At 41.9% G+C, this 24,098-nt stretch overlaps 1 protein-coding gene across 2 annotated transcripts; it reads left to right on the top strand.

Annotated features, from left to right (window-relative positions):
* Positions 1 to 2,322: 2,322 nt before the first annotated feature.
* dop1b (DOP1 leucine zipper like protein B) lies at positions 2,323 to 24,042 on the top strand. Of its 2 annotated transcripts, none has more exons than XM_061088191.1 (38): positions 2,323 to 2,497; positions 5,547 to 5,717; positions 6,245 to 6,426; positions 6,541 to 6,711; positions 7,852 to 8,041; positions 8,189 to 8,287; positions 9,051 to 9,174; positions 9,297 to 9,406; positions 10,086 to 10,197; positions 10,331 to 10,451; positions 10,560 to 10,679; positions 10,843 to 10,951; positions 11,149 to 11,385; positions 11,470 to 11,768; positions 12,203 to 12,606; positions 12,711 to 12,982; positions 13,071 to 13,223; positions 13,406 to 13,506; positions 14,048 to 14,238; positions 14,355 to 15,948; positions 16,518 to 16,617; positions 16,700 to 16,891; positions 17,097 to 17,219; positions 17,320 to 17,454; positions 17,557 to 17,609; positions 17,695 to 17,799; positions 18,103 to 18,169; positions 18,723 to 18,870; positions 19,008 to 19,087; positions 19,167 to 19,276; positions 19,821 to 19,970; positions 20,716 to 20,777; positions 20,969 to 21,097; positions 21,201 to 21,337; positions 21,420 to 21,475; positions 21,568 to 21,711; positions 21,824 to 21,956; positions 22,686 to 24,042. In XM_061088191.1, exons 2-38 carry the CDS (start codon positions 5,580 to 5,582, stop codon positions 22,941 to 22,943), a joined length of 6,909 nt encoding a protein of 2,302 aa, XP_060944174.1. In that variant the 5' UTR covers positions 2,323 to 2,497; positions 5,547 to 5,579; the 3' UTR covers positions 22,944 to 24,042. The 2 variants fall into 2 exon arrangements, with proteins under 2 accessions (XP_060944174.1, XP_060944173.1); XM_061088190.1 differs by having other exon boundaries at positions 17,554 to 17,609.
* The last annotated feature ends 56 nt before the right edge of the window (positions 24,043 to 24,098 follow it).

Genomic DNA, 24,098 nt, shown 5'->3' with positions numbered 1-24,098 from the left:
TATATCAAGAAACAGTGAAATATTATAATGCCAGCTTATCATGAGAATTCTAATCATGTAAAAAGTCAGATTTGGTGGCTGTACAAATGTCCCTGTATCCCAGGAAGGGCCTCACTGTACCTGTCTCAGTTTTATGTAACTAACAATTGCTCTTTAGAAAAGTGTGAAACCCCATGAACACTAAATACATGCCCTAGAATGTATATTTAAGATCTGTCGGGACATTACCATCTATGAAATTATAGCTTTGTTTATGATGGTTGAACCATTAAGCTTGGTCATGGCCACATTATTGAAGTACAGGCAGGTTGAGGAATGTTTGAAAATACAACAGCTCCATCTATGGACCTAAAGTTGAACTTACAGGCCATAACTGTATATCATCAGTATACATACTGTATATAATTAAGACTTAAGTTACAGCAAAATTAAAAAACAATCTGAAGAACTATCCAACAGGAATGTCTTGAATACTTAAAGATGACTTCAAGATGAATACTTATCATTCTCTATTTGAGTACAGAATGTATGACAGCTCAGCGAGGTTGGTGTCTTAATTTCAACTACAAATTTTAAACCACAACTTTCCAAAAACATTTCAAATACACGACAGCAGCCTTTGTGGGCAAAAACAACACAAGCCTTGTTTAACAGGAGCGATGATAGGGCTGTATGACAGTGTAGAATTTCTCCATAGTCAAGGATTGATATGAAGGTAGACTGTACAATATTTTTTCGGATTCGAATTTCTTGGTTATTTGTTGAGTATGTGTTTTGAATAAGCCAAATTCATAGATATTTGTAAGTGTCTGTTTCAGTGATATGGGGACCATTCAGTTGATTTTGTCCTATCTCCATTAAAACCAGTACATTATCATAAGTGTGAATCAGAGGCAGGGCCTGAGCGGGGCATGAATTTAAAGATATTAAGGACCCTCTACTCTCCAATAGTAAATCAACGCAATTTGGCATCATTCTCAAGAAAAACAAAATCTCTTGTTTTCTATAATCATAGAATCAGTTTGAAAGTGCATATAAACATATATAAGTTATTGGAAATAAATGGTAAAAGCAGCCTAACAAGTATTTGCAGTAACAAATAAATCAAAAAGTGTTGAAGCATTTACTTTTCGCATTATTTGCCAGTGTACAAAACACATAAGATATGTTGACAATCCGCCATGAATATACGATATAGTCCAGTGTTACAATGGAAGATCAATCAAATTAGATATCATTCACAATGTCTATTTCTTAGCTTATTAGGGCAGAAGTGAACTGCGCACCTCCTGCGCAGAAGTGGTATGCACACCTCCTGCGCAGGATTAATTTTATTTTATTTTATTTTATTTTATTTTATTTTATTTTATTTTATTTTATTTTATTTTATTTTATTTTATTTTATTTTATTTTATTTTGTTTAATTTAATTTAATTTTTTTGCCTTTATATTGCTATTTATTTTACCCCCTTAATCTTTATCTTGATGTCCTTCACCGACCTGTTTGTTTGTTGACCTCAGCTTTGTGACACTTATCATATTGGATGTTTTTTGTGTGATTGTGAGAAGTGTAAGCTGCAAATTAATTGTCCTCCTCAATTGAATAGCAGGACAATAATTTAAAAAAAAGAGTCCAATTTACAATAAAGTAAGAATAAATAACTGAAATATTCAAATATGACAAAAAATATCAGGTCAGTAACTTTTATCCAGAGCCACAGGAAATAATAAAACTGTGTGCACTGACTTTTTCTTTGTTTGTTTGATACGGGTTAATGTCTCCATGTTCAGATCAAATTCAATCGTACAATGATTAAAGTTTGGGGAGGACACTGGAAACCTTGCTCTGTAACTGTGATATTTACCTTTGATTATAATAAGAGGGTTTATCATGTAAATCAGATCAAATGTAATAGTTGTCTTTGATTGTTACCGGATGATCAGTCTTGTTATAAACACGATCCTCTGTGTGGGGCACTGAAGCACGAAGGTACTTCACAGCGAGGCGAGAGGTTTGTAAACACTGCACATCCTGGACCGTACCAAAGCCGCGGGGCACGACAGAGTGAACATTTACATTCTAATGCCACTCGAAAGGAAACTGGTTTTCCTCTCGACCTCGGGCAGAAGCTTAATTCCCGCTGCTTCGCGTGTTTGACTTGTTTAGCGGCAGTTTGAAGACAAACATCTCCCCCGGCGTGGAACACTTCCCCTCCCCGAAGCTCACCCCTCTCCGGTGCGGGGCAGTGAGCCGAGCCTCCGCGGATCAGCTGACTGAGAGGAACCCGCCCCGCACGGACCTGCTGCTGGAATGATCCCTGACACAGAGACATGTACACACACCCACACACTCACACAGACACACAAGTCCTCTGGGACACTTCACAGGTTCACTGGCGATTCCATTTCAACCACGTTTAACCGAGAAATGTCCACTGTGACGAGCGGGCTGCTGTGAGGCGCCGCCGGTCCTAACCCTGGCTTTACTTCGCTATTGGTGAGTCGTCGATGTATTTATTGTCTTCACTGACTGCACTTGCTGTCTCCATTCATCAGCATGTTTGATTGCTTATTCCATCACTGTTTGAATAAAATAAAGAAATCGTTTAAATACGTGTAGAATTTCATTTTTCTATCTGCTAGCTAGCTACGTTTAAGCTAGCTAATAATAATAATAATAACGATTGGCACTCTAGCTCAAACCAGCACAAGCTAGCTGTGCACACACATCTCCCCTCCGCAGACAGGTCTGATCTTTTAGGTGGAGATGTTATCATCCAGTCTGTGGTCGGAGGTGCTTTCTCTTACATAACGTGCTCAGCAGTGTCTCCAGTGATGCTCCGGGACTGTCACAGGGCATTTCAGCTGCCAAGCTGCTTGTTAGCTGGCCACAGCTTCAGTTGGATGCAACCAGGGCTGGAAGATGAGGCCTAAAGTGCTTAAAGATAAACATTTCCACATCACATATTGTCACAATATCCTTTCTGTTCAGTTGAAAGACTGACATTTTGATCCTGAGTGAACAATCTGGTTTCAAACTCTTCTTTATGGGCATTGTACCAGTGAATTGTACCAGTGAAGTCAAGTTATTTAATCTTATCTTAGAGTGCTTGCACAATCCACAAGCAATATATCGACGTATTGAACCTGTGTTCTTTTGTCTCTAATGAAAACGAACATTGCAATAACTTGAGATATTGTTTCATCGCCCAGCTCTGGTTTCATCGTCTCCTCATGTGCCATCTGACAGCTGTCAACACTGGCACCATAAAGCCTGTTGTAGTGCTGCTGGTGGCGGCAGTCAGGTGACTCAGTCCTCAGCTGGGCCTGTTGTGTTCCTGAGTGTCCTCCCTCAAAGCACACACTGCTCTGCTCAACACCAGCCTATAGAAAAACGTTATTATGGTTTTATCTCACTTTGTATTTTTGGCGGTACACACACTTGAGGAAGTGGCAGTGCACACTTAGTTCTGCCTGGCCTGCACCGTTTGACTGTCGAGCTGTCACCAGTTTTTAACCTTGGGATTTTTAGGGTCAATGTCTGATGATTGAAGGATTCACAAACTTCTGAAATTATGTTTTATTTATATTATGTTTTTGATTTAATCAAGGAGTAGTTGCCGTTTAGACAGCGTCATCGTCCACGTGTTGTCTTCATGCAGTTAAATATCGATATCATAGCGGAGTAGGGTACAATGAAATCCACCAGTGACAAGTCGCGAGTACTGTACATGGCTTTCAATGATAAGACGGGCTTATGTTTCAACAAAATTATCATTTTTAGACACGTTTCTGTCTTTCTTATCATTACATGACACATTTATTTATTACATAGTCATCCAAATGCCTTGGTTAGTTAATAACTAAATTAAAGGGACCATTATCAAAATGTCGTGGAAGGTAATGCAAAATTAATGTTGACAGATACTATTAGGCTCCACGGTGCCTTCAACGCCGGATGATGATTTATGGACTGGCAGTGTTTAGTGCCTATGATGTGATGAGAGGAGAAATGCTCTATTTATCATTCTTCTTTTAGAAATTCGTTGATGAGGTGAGATTGATCCCCTGTAGAGGAGATTCACAAATGAGTCAGCAGCACGCGAAAGTAGCAGCGCAACGGGAAATCATAGTAAGAATACATGAATAAATACAATAAATTCGAAATGATGCAGTTTATATACAAGTTAGTTTTTTCAAAATTGTTCACTCATTCCACCTGCTACATCCCCAACTTTCTCTCGCTCACTGGCTGTCTCCCGATACTGTGAAGAAACAAGCCCACTTCCCTCTCCCTCAAATCCCCATCGATCTATAGATTCTAGAAGTGAGTTAATTCTTTTCCCTGTTTTTCTACTTGTTTATTGTACTGAAGGTCTGCTCTGTAGGCAGTTTAATACTGCAACTGGTGCTCATTATTTGTTGTTGATTAACCTATTGATTGTTCTTAGGTGTAACGGGTAAATATTTGGTCTAGAAAAGTCATCAGGGCCGACACTTGTGTCTTTAAATTACTTATTTGGATTAGTATCAAAGAACCCAGCCATTATGTTCTTAAGATCTGAGAGGAACTGATGCGCGGCCGTCCTGAGCACGTGTTGTTAGGCTTTTCCACGATGGCAAAGCTTCTCTCAGCTCAGCTAAAGGGAGTCCAGATGTCTGTGCTCCTCTCTAATCCTGCCTTCCACTCCCCTACCCACCTCCCTGTTTAGCCATATTCAGATGTATTACATGTGAGAAAAACACACCACTGCCTTTTTCATGTGCGTGAAAACAAGAAAGTTACTCTTTCTATATCATACAATATATTTGTAACATTTGGGTACATTCTATGTCAAATGTTTTTTTGTTTTCTTTCGCCAGTGTAGACTAAACTTAAATCCTTTTCACATTTTGTTCTAAAGCTTCATTAATCAATACTATTATACGAACAAAGGATCACAGGATCAAAGGCATTAATAATATAAAAGGAAAGTGGTTGCTTGTCTTTTGGATGAATGCCCTGCAACGTTACTGTCTGGTTCAGGCCTTCCACTCTCATCCCTGTCATCTTACCTGCACGAAAACATTAGCAGCGAAAGAGCAAAACATTTCCCTCTGGAATTCAAGGAGAAGAGGAGAGTGAATGAAACACAAAAGAACAACCATACAACCAAATTGCAATGATGTTCGTCTGCTAGACATTGCCACCGGGTGCCGATTTCTGACAATATTGCCCCATCTTTGTCCCAAAGAGGCTAAAAATTGCACCCAGAGCTAGAGATTTTGTGTTAAGAGGACTCCTCCCTCCTCAGATGGAGGAACAGGTCAGTCACACAAACACTGTCCAGTCATGAATGAGGACATTTGTCTCCTTTGCCTCAAAACGTGTGCATGCCAGTTAACAGAGCAAAATTGGCTAATTTGATTTGTCGTAAACAGGCCTCAAAGGCTGGGGGCTAGCTGACACATTGCAGACAAACAGATACTGACTCTTCTCGTGAGTTTGATAAACTTACTGTTTATTTCTTTAAAACCTTTTCAATTCTCATGTCCCCCTTTTCCAGACAAGTGCTAAATATGCTGACATCAGACTGATCATGGATCCTGAAGAGTTAGAGTTGCAGAATGACTACCGCTACCGTAGCTACACGGGAGTCATCGAGAAAGCGCTGCGAAACTTCGAGTCTTCGAGTGAGTGGGCAGATCTCATCTCGTCCCTGGGGAAACTCAATAAGGTACGGTACGATGCACAATGATGACCTAATGCCGAACCAACACTCTAGCTGCTAATTCTCCAAACATCTCATTATGTGCATGTGAATGAACTTTGTTCTGGTGCTGAATTCCCTTTTTTTTAAAAAAGTATTTTGCATGTGTCAGTTTCACAGCTGTTACTGTGGTTCAGTTCTCTTAGTTATGAGGAAGTTCTTCTTTCTCATCGAGACTCTTCGTTACACTATAAATATATACTATATTTGCTCAAGTCATCTTTAAATAAATGTGCCACTTCTGTTTTAGCTTTCCGTGCAGATATTTACTTTGAGTTTCTTTGTGTGTAATTGCACTAAAATTAGCCCTTTTGAAAGTGCAGAGAATGTGAGAAGAAGTTTAACGTCTTATGCATCAAGTCTTGTGGAACTGGTATTTCTGTGTGGGTTCATTTCTTTTATTTGTTTTGCGAAAATTCGCACTCAGAGTCGAAACTCTTTGGCTAATAGCAAATCCAGCTACTTATTCTTTGGTCTCTTTCTCTCTCTATCAGGCCCTGCAGAGTAACATCCGCTACTCACTCCTACCCAAGAGACTGATCATAGGTAAGCGTCTGGCCCAGTGTCTCCACCCAGCTCTGCCCAGTGGCGTACATCTCAAGGCCCTTGAGACCTATGAGGTCATCTTCAAAATTATCGGAACAAAATCGCTCTCCAAGGATCTGTTCATCTACAGGTGAAGAAACTAGCCTTGATCTTTTATTGCTTCAAGAGGAGCGCTGATCTGATTACAAGTGCATTTTTTATGACATGTACGTTTATGTGTCTCTTTTTTATTTGTTTTTTCCAGCTCCGGATTGTTCCCACTGTTGAGCCATGCAGCCATGGCGGTGAAGCCCGTCCTGCTGACACTGTACGAGCGATACTATCTCCCACTGCAGAGGGCTTTGCTGCCCAGTCTGCAGGCCTTCATAACAGGCCTCCTACCAGGCCTGGAAGAGGGACTTGAGGTCAATGAAAGGTACACTGCATATATTTGTCAAAAGAAAGAAATAGTTGATCAGAAACAACAAAAAAGTTTAAAACTAGGTCTGATTATCCCGCAGCGCACACATAGGAGGCTTCATCTCAATCTATCCCTGTTTTCAGATGCCCCAGCTGCATCCTGTCACCAATATACCAAATGTGCACAGTCAGGCTCAATGCACACTGGACATTTAACTGCACTTTGCGTGGTGCACCTTGGCGCACAAGGATAGGATGCAATGTCTTTATTTACTATTAATTGCAAATGTTTGCACCATAGTGTGGCCTCAATCCGAGTGATTCATAACTCAAGTTGAGTCTCTCGTTCCCATGACTTATTAACTTGTTTCTACCTATACTGACTCATCTCAGTACACTTGGTTCTCTTTGCTTATTCAGATTTTCACCTTTTAACATTTATTTTTCCTGTTCAACACCAAAGCTAGGGCTAATACATTTTGCACTTGCTTTAAATATGTCTTCCCCTGCAGCAAACGTCTTTGATGACTTTGTTTGCAGACTTCTCCGATAATCAGTCACGTATGTTATTTGCCTAGAGGTTTCAAAACATTTGCACACAGCATGTGTGACCATGTAATGATCAGCGTTTATTTTGCCAAACTTCACAACCGGTGAAAAAGGTATCTTCCAAAATGTGCGAAGATAAAGACTTACAAGTGTGTATTTAGAATTTTCAACAGATGTATACAAGACTACATTTATAAAGGACTTTTTAGTATAAACAACCGGTCAACCAGTCTTTACAGTAAGTCTACAACACTTCTTGTTGGCATATCAGCTTTCTGAGTGTTCAGTGTCTTGCCAAAGGAGGAGCGGAAGATTGAACCACTGACCTTCTGGTTAGTGGACGACCCGCTCTAGCTCCTTAACCACAGCTGCCGACAATATATCTTTTAACAGGATGACCAAAGACTTGCTCTTGGTGCTTTTTAGAGTAACGGTGGATGAGTCGGTTGACATCTAAACAGCACATGTGTACTGAAGGGTTATTTGGATCAGGATTGATTGGTTGGACCATGAGTCTCGGCTGCCACTGTGAAGTATAGATTTACTCGTGGATGTGTTGTAGAACACTCTTCAATGAGTCCATTTTGTGTTCTCTCTCTTTGTGCAGAACTGATGCGTTGTTGCTCAAGTTGTCTATGCTCTTGGGTCAGCGGGTCTTCTATGGGGCACTGTGGGGCAGCATGGTGGTGAGCCCTAATGTGCGGCTGCCCGCAGTCATCTTTATAGTCGCACACTTTGACCGCACGGCTTCTCTGCACCAGCAGATGCACATGCTAGGCTACAACAGCCCACTCCTGGTGAGTTTTTGTCTTACATGTGATCTAAAACCCATTTAATAGTTAAAATCAACACGGAGGGAATGTTTGTATTATGAGAATTTTCCCATCCTGTCTCAATGTAGTTTTACACTTGTTTGAATGTCTCTGCCTCTGTCCAATCTCCAGATGAAGGCAGTGTGTCTTTCTCTGCAAGACTCAAATGTTCTGGTACAGAGGCACATGCTTGAAATCCTGCTCTTCTTTTTCCCTTTTGCCACCTGCCTGGTAAGTTCACACAACAACTCACTGTTATTCTGGACATGTTTACTTTTGTTTCTCCATATCTGCTGCTGTGATCCTTTTTTAATCATGTAATCACTCATTTAATCATGAGTCCCATGATATCTTTTCTCTCTGTTATCTGCCAAAGAGAAAGGCTTACACATTTTTAATCACTCTTATTTTAATAGTTATGAAAGAGTTCTGCAAATAAACCCTCAGTTAATCCAATTTTAAACACAGAAAATAAAGATGACCTTTAAAATGCTTCCCAAATTGTTGTTGGTATCTATCAGATCAGACATTCCCGTGGCCTTTTTGGTATTTTCTCCACATAATTCAGTTACGTTTCCTACGTTTAATTTGGGGAATTACATTAGTTGCCTTCTTGACGTAGTTATATTACCACATTATCAGTATAGCCACAGTAAACGTGGAAGTTAAATGTCATCACGATCAGTAGAAATGATGCCAAAACTAAAAATATTAGAATCTGGTTATTTAGAATTAAAAGCTGCAATTATTCTGTAAATATATTTCCGTGTACTGATTTGTAATGGCTGTCACTGCTATTGTCTGACAGCCAATAAATGTTCCTTCTATTTATTCTAAGCAAATCCTTTGCTGCTGCTTGAAATATAAAATATCTTGTTAAGTCAAGGATTTTACTGGAAATATCAAATCAGTGAAGTATTTTTTGTTGGAGCACTGTGTGTAATATACTGTATATAAGCCAAAAAAATTACTGTCACTGTGTGTGTTGTTTTAGGACCCAGTGGAGACTTGTATTACTTTGAGTGAGGAGGACATGGTCGCTGTGGTGTCTTCCGCTTCGCTCACGCTGCTCCGCAGAGACATGTCCCTGAACAGACGCCTCTACGCCTGGGTCCTAGGTGCTGACCTCAGTGATGAATCATCTGTTTCGCCACATGACCACTGTGTGGAAGCTGGAGTTTGACCAGTTAATGTTTCTCTCAGTTCACTAATCTTTGTCTTCTCATGAACGTGTTTTCAGGCACTGACATAAAAGGGGAAATGGTGGCACCACACCCAACCCTCTCCTCTACCATAGAGGATCACACATCGTTTTACTTCAACACCTACACCAGAGATTACCTTGTACAGGTAACTGACTCCTATGATAGCACACACGCCAAACTCTGAAAAATGCATTAATAAATATATGTAATATAATATATAAGTATATATTATTATTACTTGGTTTGTCAGTGTTTTTTGACATTTTGGGGAAATATGCTCATCTTGAATAAAACAATCTGCCATGTTTTGGTGGACTGATAGTTATGAGTGTGTGCAATGGTGCAGATCCCCAAAAAAAAAAAAACTAGATCTAGTGATTTTATATGTGGTTTCATAAGACAACTGTTTGGCCTTGGCAGAGGTTTGTGCTCTACTGAGTGCCATTCTACTTTATAATGAAATAAACAAAATAAAGCACATGGTGTTACAGGGTTTAGTAAAGATTTTAAAGTTAAGAGACAAGTCTTTATTTCAGCTTCTACAGCGAATAGTAATTTACTTGTCTCTTCCTGGCAAGGTGTGTCTGCTTTGAACAGAGCACTTACATTACATTACATTTACATTACATATCATTTAGCTGACGCTTTTTTCCAAAGCGACTTCCATTTTTAGTACACTCAACATTTATGAGGGGATGCAGATGGGGAAGAGTGGGGATTGAACCGGCAACACCCACTCAACCCCCTAGGCCACACCGCCCCCACTTGAGGTGTGTTTGTCACCGGTTCAGCTTTTTCTCACCTGCTCATTTCTGTGACCTCAGGCTCTGATTAACATCCTCAAACAGAAGGATGTGGAAAACAACCCAGAGAATGTGATTGGATACCTCAGGCCCTTTCGAATCATCGTCAGCCTGCTCGATAAACCAGAGATTGGTAGGCAGCACTGAGCACAGCCGTGCACAAAACCGTCAAAATGCTGAATTAGTGGATCCACCACTCTGTGTCATTGCCTCAGTCTCACTTTCTAAGGTTGTTTTATTGTTACAATGATGATGTTTCTGCTCAGGCCCAGCTGTGCTGAGCAGTGTGTTGTTGGAGGTGGTCCGAGCCTTCTACAGATACTGTCGAGAGATACTGGGGGAGGAGAGCAACACCAATTCGGGGCTCTCAGGAAACCAGCTTGCCAGGTGAAAGTCATAGATGAAAGCACAACTGGGAGGATGTTCATATTTCACTCATATTGCAACTGACAAAGTGAACATGGGTTGTAATTTTTCCTTTGTTTTCTTTAACAGTAAGATAAAAGAGAATAAGAACGCATCAGAGATCATAAAGGCAGTGAATATGCTTGTGAGCTCCATGAACAGTGAATACCTGTGGGAGTACATGACACGACGCTTCTGCACTTCTCTCAGGTATTGTGGGTTTGACTTCTACATGTTAATCTCTAACACTTAATTGAAAAGATAGTTTTGACTGTCAAGGATTCATTTAGCATATTTAGGGACTATCCCTGTTTATCTCAAATTGTAACCCACAAGTTAACATAAAGGATAATTTCATTATCTTTCTCCACAGAGAAAAAGACGACCCACCAACGCCTCCTCAGCAGGACTGCAGTCATCCTGCTCCCTCGGTCTCAGAGATGTCCACCCTCATAATCTTTCTGCTGGATGTTCTTCCTCTGGTAAACAACACACAAAGAAGCATGGCAGCACATTGTTAGTTCTCTGTTATGCTAAACAAAATTGGTACAGTGAAATTTGCACCAAAAATAGGGATTAACAATAAAAATGACCTACTTTCCCTTTTTGCATGCACGTATATTGTACTGGGACAGTTTTTAACATAACAAACAACAAACTGTATTTTTTTTATTGACAGGAGCTACATGCTGACATCCAGTCACAGTTCCTCCCTGAGATGCTTAGCATCATGCTGCAAACCTTGCACAGACATATGGACTCCATAAGCCTGGAGGATGTCACACACAGCGTGCGTGCCTGCTTCAAGGTCCTCAGTAAGATCCAAATGCCTGTGGCTTATATAGACATTGAAGGAGAGTCACACACAGAGGAGACTGAGTTACAAACACCAGAGGAGGATGGCAAAGAAACACAGGTTACTCATTTTACATTTTTGTGCCAAAGTGGTTTCTTTTCAAATGTTTAAGTGCCTCACCGTAACAAATTTCACCTAATCTAGGATGTCAAGATGGAGGGAGATGAAGATGCAAGTAATGGTCAGCTTAGTCCTAGAGATGAAGAGCATTACCCTGAAGGAGGAGACGAGGCAGAGACTGCAAATACTGTTTACCTAGTAATCAGATCTGAAGACAGCGGTTTAGGGGTCAGTGCCTCACCGTCAGAGCAGCATCTCCCACCAGGAATGGGGGCCAATGGAAAGGAAATTTGCAAAGACGGTGATGGAGTGTGGAAGAGGGGAGGAAGTGTGGACACAATGACCCTGTGCCTGCAGGATATACTGTCCTTCATAACCACAAGGTAAACGACTGAATCATGGTCAGATTATGATAAGATTTTCCACATATTTGCAGATTATCTAGGCGAGGGACAAGATTTTGGGGCTGGAAGCCGCTAGAGCAGGTAAACTGTCTGTGTGTGGAGCAAAAGAAGCATAACACATTGACTGAAAAGCCTTTTTTAAACTTGTCTATATAAATATGCAGATAGCCAAAATGTCATCTGGCCCTAAAGCACCCACAAAAAGAATCACTGTTTGTGTTTTGGGTGGAGAACAGTTTGACTCTTGTGTTACAAGACACTAGTCGGACAGTCGAAAATAGTATATGGCGAAAAAAAAGATGGAGTTGACAAATGATAGCTGATGAGATAGTAGTCAGATTAATGCAAATAATATGTACTTCTCTATAAACCTATGATTTCTAAAATATTTTCACCCCTGTCATTTTTTTCAGATACCTGCTGGTGCAGGTGGAGGAGGTCCCGGGACCCGAGGAGGGACTCCAACCAGATCCAGCTGCTGCCTCTGTGGATCAGAAGACATTGTTGCAGAGCATAGGGGGGCGAGAAATAAAAGACAAACTGACTGAATTATTCAAACCAACCAAATACAAACCCCACCTCGCATCTGATGTGCAGCTCCCGACATTACCTCAGGAGAAGAAAAGGGAACGTGGGCCGTCAGGATGTGTGGACTGGGCGGCGGGCTACATGCCGCGGGGCAGAGCCGAGATCTCTGAAGCCTGTCGACAGGCATTCACCGCCACCTGCCACCTGTTGCTGGAGTGCGCCACCTTCCCTGTCTATATGAGTGAAGAGCAGACTCTGGCCCAACACACAGACATGTTTGTCTGCACAGGTCAGCTCACAAATGGATTGTATTATAGCTGCTGAGTTAATATAACTGTCATGTACCTGCTTTAGCCCACTGATAAGTAATTCAAATGTTTTTGTCTTCTGTAGGCAGTGAAGAGGACACGCTGCCAGTATGGCTGAGGTCCTTGATGATACTGTGCTGCCTGTCAAGGGACTATCACATTCAACACACAGCAGTGGCCTCCCTGTTGGAGCTTATCAACCACTCCCAGTCTTTAGCGCTGGTCATCCAGGACAAGCACATACGCTACCAGCTTTCTGACTCCAACCCTCTGAGTGGGAGGCTGCAGATGGTCACTGTGCCACCCATCTACCCTGCTCTGCTACGAATCATAGAGGAGGGCACAGATTTCTATCAGGTCAGATTATTAAGAAAGAAAATGTCCGTACAGCTCAACCCTGTTGTTTAAATGTGGTGTTTAAAATTGTGCTATTTTTGTGATCCAGAGGGTGTCTCAGGTTCTGTGGAACCAGCTGGACATGGATCGGAGAGAGCAGCACATTTCTTGTGTGGAACTCTTTTACAGGCTTCACTGTTTGGCTCCGTCTGCGACAATCTGTGAAGACATCATCTGCCAGGCGCTACTGCACAAAGACAAGGTGTGTATGGCTGCACACACACACACACGCACTGAAATGCGACTTGTTGTCACGTTTTAATTTAATTCCTGCATCTCCGACACGTGTCAGTGTAACTGGGACACAAACAGACACTATGATATTTAATGAGTTGAGCAAACAAGCCAGTGGCTCGTCCTAACCATTATGTTTGTCTGTCCCAGGCTGTTAGGCTGGAAGCACTACATCGCTTCACAGTGCTGTGGCACCTGACCCGGGAAATCCAGACCAACAGGACCATGTCTCTCAACCGCTCCTTTGACCGGTGAGTACACAGCCGAACAGTGGAATGCATTAAAGACAAACGGAGAGCAGTATCTACACTGTAGTACTTAATATACTACTAATATATCTTTTGATCATTCCTGAATATTTAAGATTTTGTCATCTCTTGTTTCATGTGCATTATGCAGTTTACATCTTCAGCACATCACTGCTACTCTGATTGTGGAATAAATAAATATGCAACTGCTAACAAGTGTCCTAATGGTGGTGCCAGAGAAGTGTTTTAATAAGAGCTGTATTTACTATTTGAGTTGCAACAATGGGATTATTGCCATTTCCTCATTTTATTGTACAATCTGAGTGTATACAGGCACCAACATATAAATGCAAAGGGATTAACTAGCCTCCCTAGACATTATTACAGTATATGTAAAAGAGCACCCATTATACCTCTCAAACGACTGACAGCATACTGTCAAAATAAGGTAAAAAAACAACACTTAAAGAAGTACAGAGAAAGACACCATTTTTCATTTTTTGTTTCAGTTCCTACAAAGTGTGTGTGTCTCTCTCTCTCTTAGGTCTCTGTGTGTGGTGGTGGACAGTCTGAGCTGCACTGATGGCTCGATACGTGCAGCTACTCAGTGCTGGCTGGTCAGGGCTCTGTCCCTCAATGATGTGAATCGAATCTTGGAACCTATCCTGTTGATGCTGCTTCACCCGTCCACTCAGCGCTCCTCCATTAACAGCATCAAACAAAATCTCACTGCGGGTAAGTGGGTTTGTCTGCATGAGTGAAATGGGAATTTAGGAACACACTTTTGCGGATGGCATATATTCTTTGTTTTGTGTGTGTTCTGTTAAATTGCCATGCTCTTTGCTTTCAAGGTAACCTGAAGATTCTCAGCAGCAGAAGTCGAAGCTCCACCAGAACGTCTGGAACATCTGGGGATGCTATGGCAACAGAGGTCACCACCTTAAATCTCACCAACATTGTGGACAGGGAATCCCTCTGGGCAGAATTGGACACTGGTCTAGAGCCGGTCAAACCGCAGGACTCTTTTGTGCCCTCAAGGAGTGAGAGTGAAGACACAGAGGAGGAGGAAGAGGAGGAAAATAGAGCAGATGATGAGGCTGAGAGTGAACACACGGAGTCAGTAGACACTAGCGGGGCCCAGGTATCCACAGAGAGCTCCGGTTCTGGTTCTGCTCTGTATGGCAGCATTGAGGACGGCAGGCTGGTCAATGGCCTGCGGAGGGCAGAGTCTGAGCGTACACAGGCATCTGATTCGCTGTCAAGTGAGGATGAGGATTTAGAGCTGGAGACAATGGCCAGGTCTCGCCTGTTAAAACAGGAGCGTGAGAAGAGGGAAGCAATCGACTCTCTGTTTCTTCATGTGCTGCTGTATCCTGTGGCGGGCGGCTGGCGCCACCTGCTCCAAGGTCTGTCCCTGCTGGACAGCTTGCTGAGGAGCAGCGCTGAGTGCCCTCTGGTGGACGCACTCTCTTCTAACTCTCTGGACACAAGCGCGGCTGCACATTTAAACCTGGTCTCTAACCTTTTACATCGACACCAACAGGCTAAAGATGGCAAAGGCTTCTACGGCTGCCTGCTTTCACCATCCTCCTCCCCCTCTTTGCCCCCGTCCATTCTCATTGAACTGCTGGTGTCTTTGTGCCTGCGATTCCTGCGCTCTCATTACCCTTCATACCTGGCCCTTGGCCCTCTTGACCTGCAGGGGAACCGGGAGGTTCAGGTAAGGAGTGTGGAGGTGCTAACCCGGATAGTGAACCAGCTTGGTTGCGTGGCACGAGGTCATGAGGTTAATGGGGCCAGTGCGGAGCCCATCCGCAGAGTCTTGTACAGTTGTCAAGTGCAGAAATATGCTCTGCTTACACTTTCTGCATCCATGTATGTCAGCCAGAGGGGAATGGACAAAGTAGCATCCAGAAATATGGAGGTGCTGGTTGAGCAGGGAGGCCTGTCAGAGGAGAGTCTGGTGAATCTTGGATCAGGAGGCGGGCAGGAACAGTACCCCTTACAAATGGAGTTACTCAAACTCCTTGAGGCTCTCATAGTCCTGGAGCACCATGTGGGGCTTGGCGCGGCCATCCCATCAGGTGGCTTAGCTGGAGCTTCCAGCCAGCCTGTGGAGCCTCGTGTATCCCCAGCTGCCAGCTCCCCCCTCGCAATCGAGTGGCACACTGCAGTCCTTTTCCAGCAGTCCATCAAATCAGCCCAGTATGTCCAAAGTCACCCCATTACAGCCCAAGGAATGTTTGTTTCTGCCGCGGCCATGGCCCTTCAGCCACAGTACGGCTATGCCATGCACCCCCACTGGGTGTCTCTGCTGTGCTCCACTCTGCCCTACCTGGGACGCTCATTAGGAATCATTGTGGCGCCCCTCATCGGTCAGATCTGCAGGAACTTGGACGAACTGGTAAAGCTGTATGAGCATGATGGAGGAAAGACAAATCAGAGGTAGGTTGTGTTTATACAGTAGCTTTGTACACAAACCTAAAAACGGCACATAATCAAAATAAAAAAGCAAAGTCATTTTTGCAATTGTTTTTTGGAAATCAGGTTAATGACTTAGAAGATTATTTTTTATTGTTATGCTTGTGTGTATCATGATAAATCTGCAAGAACCAGCAGCAGCTATTCATCTGTTAGTCAGATCAAGTTTTTTTAAATTGTAGAATTCAGCAACTATTTTTTCATCTGTTATGAGTAGTATGAGAATGAGATGATTAAGAAATTACGCAAGATATTTTTTAAACACCGTTGGCCTGTATCTGACTCAACGTTGACAAAACTTTGACAAATTATGCATTGCATGATAAGTTCTGACTCCTCAAGAGATCTTATCTTTTTAGTCATGTGTCATGTTGAACCATTGCAGCCAAGCTTTTGTCCAACAAATGTGTAGTTAGGGAGAACAAGTTGCAGTTGCTTGATTGCTTGAGACCCAAGTTATTTCTGGGCTTGAGCATCAAAAGGTTAGTGTCTTGTTACCAGTTTAATGAAATATTTGATTGTCTCCTGATCAGCCTCAGTGGCAGGAGAGAGAACATCGCCCCCGACTACCCTCTCACTCTGTTAGAGGGCCTGACCACTATAACACACTATTGTCTACTGGACAACAAGAGGGTGAGAAGTAAAAATACTCTACATACAGATTTCTATCTCTTATTTGTGTGATAATATTAATGCAATTTTTTTTCTCTGTTAGACTCTGGTTGCCTGTGACCCTTCGGACGTCCGTAATGCACGCAACGCTGTGATCGAGGCTCTGCCAGAAATGCTCACTAGCATGGTTTTGTTGTGGGGCGTGGTCAGGAGGGAAGAGTTTCACCGGCGGGCGTCTGACTCTGGCCAGAACAGCAGACAAACTTCTACATCTGTCTACTTTAAAAGCACCAAGGTGTGTGATACCAGCACGTTGTTAATGCTGTGTGTGTTTGTTGCACTTCTACCTCTGTCTACTTTAAAAGCACCAAGGTGTGTGTTTTACAAACATGTTGTTAATGCTGTGTGTGTTTGTTGATCATGTGATACATTATCTCGTGCTCAGCCATGTCCATGTAGTATCATCTAAATGGTTTCATTAACGGTGTGTCCATGTTTAGAACCTTCGCCACCGAATACTGGAGTTCCTGGTCCCTCTGACTGGGCAGTATGGCATTCAGATGATGGCTTCACTGGGAGTAGTGTGGAGCAGCAGGAAGAGTAGAAGGAGACATAAAAATATGGTGAGACCTGCAGTGAGTGAGGAAACTAAGAAAGTCGCATATATGTCACTGATTGGCTTGAGAGAATTTGTTGGCATCTTTATGTTCTTCTCTTCTTTAGGTTTTACCTGTGGCCAGTGAGGCTCGTCTGGCCATTGTGGATCTGGTGAAATCGCTGAACACCTTGCAAACAGATACCATCCTGCAGTTGATCAAAGAGGTGGTGAAAAAACCTCATCAGATCAAAGGAGAACAGGTATGCAAACACATATGCACACTTAGATGCTTCATGATTATGTTTCTAAACTCTATTTTCACTCATTTTCAAAACATGTTCTACCTTTTTCTCCACAAGAAGTCAGCCTTGGTTGATATCCCCATGTTGCAATTCAGCTTTGCCTATATCCAGAGGTAAGTAAGAAAGTCCCAACCTCAGATTTATTACAGCCATTCTAGAAATGCTCACTTGTGTAACGATCTCCGTCTCTGTTTGTAGTATTTCCGCCCAGGTTCTGCACGAGAACATTGCTCCTCTTCTCAGTCTGTTGCGAGAGTCTGTTCAGCTCAACTTGGCCCCGCCCGGACACTTCTTACTACTGGGGTCAGTTTTTAAACATTCAGAGCTCATCCCACACTCTGATTAACAGTAACAGTACATCTGTATGGTAATACTTACACAAGCGTATTCAGGACAAACACGACAAAACTCTCTGCAGTCAATGTTTGTGCAGTCAATCTGAAAACTTTTGTTATCTTTATATATTTTCTCAAAATCAGCTTTATTGTTAAAATATTTCATAAATGCATTGCCTTGAGGTTTTTTAATTTGTAAAAAAAAAACATGTTTGACACTGTATTCAAGTTAATTGGTTTAGAGAAATGCTAAATATTTCGTATCTTGCAGGATCCTCAATGACTTTGTCAATCGGCTCCCCAACCTGGACAATAAGAAGGATACTCGAGACCTGCAGGTATGATACATGAAAAAAAACTTGTGAGCCTCTGTGTTGATATTCGGTGCATTTACTTGCACTTAAGTAACTAGATTACTCAGAGGGACCAGGTTAGAGAAGGAAAACGTAAAACTGCATGGTAGTAGACTGGTAACTATTAACTGGTTTTGTATGCAGCAGGTCAATAAACAGATTTCTCCTGAACCCCATCTTATCTTGGAAGCATGGCCTGTTGCAGCAGACTGACAAAAAGACAGAACAGAGCACTCGGTGTCTAAGTTGGAAAAAAACTTGAATGTTAAACATTAGAAACTGACTTAGTTAGACCTATACAAGCTACTTTACATTAGTTTCAGATAAGGACCGACTGTTATTTCAAATATGGGGACTCATACCTCATTCAATCAAGCTCGTCTATTCTACTATTTTCAATGTATATAGTTTTTCATCATGCTTGTAAAGAGCTAATTAGAGCCTTGGTTATCGGTATATAAGGCAGATAAACCAGGTTTCTCAATTACATGTTAGTTAAGAGTAATGTGCTGAACTAAGTAAGTACATTACCATGCAGGAAGTGACTCAACGGATCCTCGAGGCGGTGGGTGGGATCGCAGGGTCATCCCTAGAGCAGACCAGCTGGCTCAGCCGCAGCCTTGAGGTCAAAGTTCAGCCGCAAGTGTGCCCTGAAGCAGACGACCCTGATGACGCAGATGCTGAAGGTAAACAATGCGGTTACTTCACCCAAATACATGGGTGTACAACCTCAGCTGTATTTATTTATTATTCATAAAATATGAGAAATATTAAAGCTTGGTAAGACTCACAAATTAGCTCACTCTCATTTTCTCCCTGTCAGAGTTGGCTCAAGCCAGCACCATGGTCTCCTCCTCAGCTCCCTCAGTTTACAGTGTGCAGGCTCTTGCTCTCCTGGCTGAGGTACGGTTCTGTGATTTCTTTTTTTTTATAGCGAGTAAATAAGTGTTTGAAGTGTTTTAAACTTTTTCTCATTGTGCAGATGTTGGCACCACTTCTGGACATGGTGTACCGCAGCGATGAGAAAGAGAAAGCCGTTCCTCTCATTTCTCGGCTCATGTACTTTGTTTTTCCGTACCTGAAGAACCACAGGTAACTGCTGTCGCTGTGCTCTAGGTTGTCTCGGTGTTAATAGCATTGCAGCCTTCAGTCTTAATAGATTTAGATTGTTCTACCGGCAGAAATGGAAATAATATTTATAATTTTGTTTTTATTAGTGTATAACTACCTGAAATAAAGAATCTTGCATGTTGCACTGCCATGTTTCTACCGAAGCCCAGAATGGACAAACCACACACTGAACTATCACTGTTGTCTGCCCTGATCCAGGGGATTTCCTGCCATTTTCTCTCATGTGCTGATTCAGACATCCTCCTGATTTTTAACTTGGTGGCTGGCAGAAGAAACTCACGAGAAAGTCTTAGAGCCTCTCATTGGGACATTTGAGTTCACACATACAGCCTCCCAGGAGAATTCTGAAAGTAGCCGTAGTGTCTTCTACATACCTTGAACAGGAGGAGGGAGGGGAGCAGTGTTCAGTTAGATGTAATCTGCCACCTCACTGCTAGATGCCCCTACTAACTCCTAGATACTTGTCCTTTAATAGAGTTCCACTAACTACCTTTCTCTTCTTTAGTGCCTACAACATGCCCAGCTTTGATGTGGGTGCACAGCTGCTGAGCAATCTGAGCGGGTATGCCTACACCAAAAGGGCCTGGAAGAAAGAGGTCTTTGAGCTATTTATGGACCCCCTCTTCTTCACCATGGATGCTTCCTGTGCACCCAGGTTAGTGGGTTCGTCTGTTGGATTAGCACTATAGTTATATATAGTTCTTTATCTAATATTAATGGGGTCATTGCGGAAGATGGATGTGTGATTTTGTGCATACATTTTAATCAGTTTTACTCATTCAATGGCATATTTGATCTTTATTGCTTTATTTAATATGAACACACAAGAGACGCATGCCAGGTGCACGGCTGACTGGCTGCTGAGACATGAACAGAAACCAAGTCAGAGAGGTCTTCCCTGAAAAAAACCCTTTCAAAACTGAATTAACTGAGAGACGTTATTGGTAGAAGCTGTTGCTAGGTAACACACGACACCGCCGGGAGGATCCAACCGGGGTTCGCTGTATAGGTTAACAACTGCAACACCCACTGCTGAGAGTTTATTTCAGCCTGACAGCTCTAGTACGCAAAGCCATCTCTTATTTTCCTGCTTATAATTGGGGCTTGTGTCAACATCACTTATTTTCACCTTTAAATTACTTTCATAGACATCTTAGTATCTGTTAATACGTATTATTCTAAACATAAAACAAATTCTCTTTCACCATTGCCCAATTCATGACAGTGCTAATTTCATAATTACCATTCAGATTGTTCATTGGCTCCACAGTGCATCTTTGTTCAATATTTTTCTGCATCTTTATACGAAAAGGAAAGTCTTTATCCCTGAGGTGTATTTAATAAGGTTACTTAAATCAACTGAAAAACTCTCATACTTGACCCTCCTGTGTTCTTTCTAGTTGGAAATCCATTATTGATCATCTGCTGACTCATGAGAAGACAATGTTTAAAGACCTCATGAGTGAGTACAGCCTGTTTGAGTGACGCAATCTGTGATACAGTTTGTAGAATAATCAATTCAAACAAACAAATATAAAGTTTAAGCTTCTTAGACAAGTAAATTGAGATGAATCGTTTTCAAACCAGTGCAGCCACAATGTCACAATGTTTTGGATTATTTGCTGTTAAAAACTTTTTCTTCCTGTGACGTAGGCTTGCAGAGTGGCTCCTTGAAACTGTTTGGTAACGTAGATCAGAAACCCATGCTGCTGAAGCGCCAGGCCTTTGCCATGTTCAGTGGAGAACTCGACCAGTACCATCCTTATCTGCCCCTCATCCAAGGTGTGGCACTGCTCCAGAATACGTTTTTGTAACTGTGTGTAATTTAGTGATTTAAAATGTTGCTCTGTTACATTTGATAAAAATACACTCCTCACCCTTTCAGAGCGTCTCACAGAGGCTTTGCGTACGAACCCCAGCCCAGCTGTTTCAGCCCAGATGTTCTTGATGTTTCGTGTTCTCCTGCTGCGGATTTCATCCCAGCACCTGACATGTCTTTGGCCAATCATGGTCACAGAACTGGTAAGATCACATCCTGTAAGAACATGGCTTTAAACGCAGGCTCAATACTGTACCAATGACTATTTTATTTGTCGTTGTTCAGATTCGCATTTTTGCACGTCTAGAGAAATCTCTGCATCCGGATAAAGACGTCTCAAAGTGAGTTTAATTATTTAACTCACAAAATCCATTTTCCATGACACCCTTCAGTGCTCTCTCTTAAATTACTCTGGTCTTATTTCACAACCTAGACTGGCAAAGGTGGTGCGTGGAGCCCTTGAAAGAAATGGACCGGTGAACTTCTCTCAGGCAGAGTTGGACATGTACCTGTCAGCCTGCAAGTTTCTGGACACCTCCTTGACCTTTCCTCCAGAACAGATACCACTCTTTCAGATGTAAGAGACCAATTTAGAAAGTAACTTCAAACCATTTGTAGCTAGATTGAGATGTTAGATAAGTTATTTTCTTTCATACTTTCTCTGTCTAACTGTTTGTATCCACCTGCAGGTATCGCTGGGCATTTGTCCCTGAAGTGGATGTGAACCGCTACAATGGCCCAGAGATGTCGCTGATGGAGGCTGAGCAGGAATGCATACCCCATGTTGTCAAAGTACTGGAAGGGATTCAGCAAAGATATGGGGTAAGATCAGTTTGATAACATATTGGAAGGCTTAGATTCAGACACACTGTTGTGGTGGAAATTTGAAACACAAATTATAAGTCAATATTGTCTTTTAGGGTTTTATTTAAGCCTTTTTCAAAAGGGATCAAAACTTCAGCAGAGTGTTAGTTAAAGTCTGCCAGCTTTATATTTTTTTAATTTTTCAAAGATAGGCCAGACGGGAGTGACAAATACAACTAATGCTCTAAAATGTGAAGGTCAGATTAGATCTGCTACATCCTGGTTTCCAACAAAGGAATTTTTGATATTCAATTAGCTCCAATCTATTAAAAAATCCAAAATGTGGACACTCATTGTCACGAGTAATTTTTTAAGATATGAACTCTGGAAAAATAGAGTTTACCTTTCACATATGTAGATCACAGCAGATTGTTGAGGGTCATATCCCTCACAACAAGGGAGGGATGGCGTCTGGGTAGAACATGCAGGAGGCAGGTATAAATCACCCGCTGTGACGTTTTCCTGCTGTATTGTCACACGGGCTCATGTCCTTCTGATATGTTACTAGAGGGCTAGGGTCTGGGACGCATCCGGAACTGACTCAGGCTAATGGAAGCTTTAGTGTTTGGTTATGATGAGGTGGATCTTTTGTCATGGTAGTGATGTCATATAAATCAACACTCGGTTGTGATGAACATTAACTGAGAGGGATGTTTTTGTTTTAAATATCCTGAACTTTTTTTCCAGGCCCTGAACGGATTGAGCGAGGAGTCTTCCACCGAGCGTTTGGAGTTCCCCCTCCTCACTCAGTGCTGCCTGCGCTCCATCACACAGCTGTTGCCTTTTCTTCGCACCCTTTGCTGTTCCTTCCAGGTTCCTCTCCCTAACGGCCACCTTATGCAACACTGCCCAATAGCAGACTACCCAGCCACCAATCCGCGCGCAGTCCTGGGGAAGCTGGAGCACATCATTGAGAAAGAGTTCCTGGACTCCACAGAGAGTTAAAAAAACTCAAGCATGAAGTTTTCAAATAAGTCTCTTCCCAAGCTTTTAGACATGCAGCCATATGAGTGTAATATCTAAAATAGGCACAACAGTGATCATGTAGTGTGACGTTGAAATGTTTATATGTTTTAACTTGTATGATTTCCACAATAATGCTTCTGAGGTTCACCCTGAATCTGTTATGGAAAGACCAAGGGACATTTGTGTAGCTCATTCAGTTGTCTGAAAGGTATGGTAGTAATTACAAGTTAAGTAGATATGCTCCTTTTTATTTCTCTGTGATTTACTTTGTCTCTACACTATCTAAAAGGTTGACACATTGAGATTGTTTCACAGTGTCTACTCTCTTTGCTCTTATTGATTTTAGAAGAAGAAAATATAATAATTCCATAAACATCAAATTATTGTTCCGCTACCACGTATTTGTTTGTAGCCAAATAGCAGATTCAGTGGGAGGAATTTTATCAAGTATTTGTTTTCTTTTGGTTCTCATAACAAGCGTACACACTGCATCTGTCTGACTCTGAGAATGTGAAGGTTGTATGTCTGCAGGACCGCGCTGTAGAACTACTTTCTCTCTTTTTGTATTGAATTCATTATGGGACCTCACTGATTAACATTGATTTATTAGTTACTGAATGTGTTTTTGTGTACACCACGAAAACCCCTTACAATATCCTGAATTTTATTGGGTGTAATTCGGTAATATACAGCACATTCTTGCAGTTGTTGGTGTTTAAGGGAACTTTTATCTTTCTTTGCGGTTGTTGACTGGTGGTTTTCACAACTGCCTGTCTTGTTTTCCACAGTATTGAATGTTTACGCAATTTATTTTGGATGTCTAAAGGACCATGTTAAGTTTTGAATTAAGTGAAAAGGTTCATTAAAGTAAATATTTAGCTTAAATGGTCGTACATTCTATTTGCAGCTTTTAGTTGCTCGTTTTCCTGCGGTTGCACATGAGGGGAATTTATTCAGGGAGTGGGAAAAACTGTAATGTCAACTTCATGGTTGGTAGTTCAGTAAAGTTAAAATATAATAAAGACATTCGGGGTTGGTGGTTCAGTCCAATGGCACCTTGTACACGTCGTAAACAATGTGTCTGTGTCTGTGTGTGTCTAAAATTAAAACTAGCATCTAAATATGTAAATTTTA

Source organism: Limanda limanda, chromosome 16 (genome assembly GCF_963576545.1).
Source record: "Limanda limanda chromosome 16, fLimLim1.1, whole genome shotgun sequence".
Classification (NCBI taxonomy): Eukaryota; Metazoa; Chordata; class Actinopteri; order Pleuronectiformes; family Pleuronectidae; genus Limanda; species Limanda limanda.
This window is presented reverse-complemented; position numbering and strand designations above follow the sequence as displayed.

Bases quoted from the DNA above. Each gene is read 5' to 3' on its own strand.
- dop1b (XM_061088190.1), top strand. From the start codon at position 5,580: ATGGATCCTGAAGAGTTAGAGTTGCAGAATGACTACCGCTACCGTAGC. The intron at 9,407-10,085 runs GTAACTGACTCC...CTGTGACCTCAG, and splicing joins CCAGAGATTACCTTGTACAG to GCTCTGATTAACATCCTCAA. The intron at 19,971-20,715 runs GTTAGTGGGTTC...TGTTCTTTCTAG, and splicing joins GATGCTTCCTGTGCACCCAG to TTGGAAATCCATTATTGATC.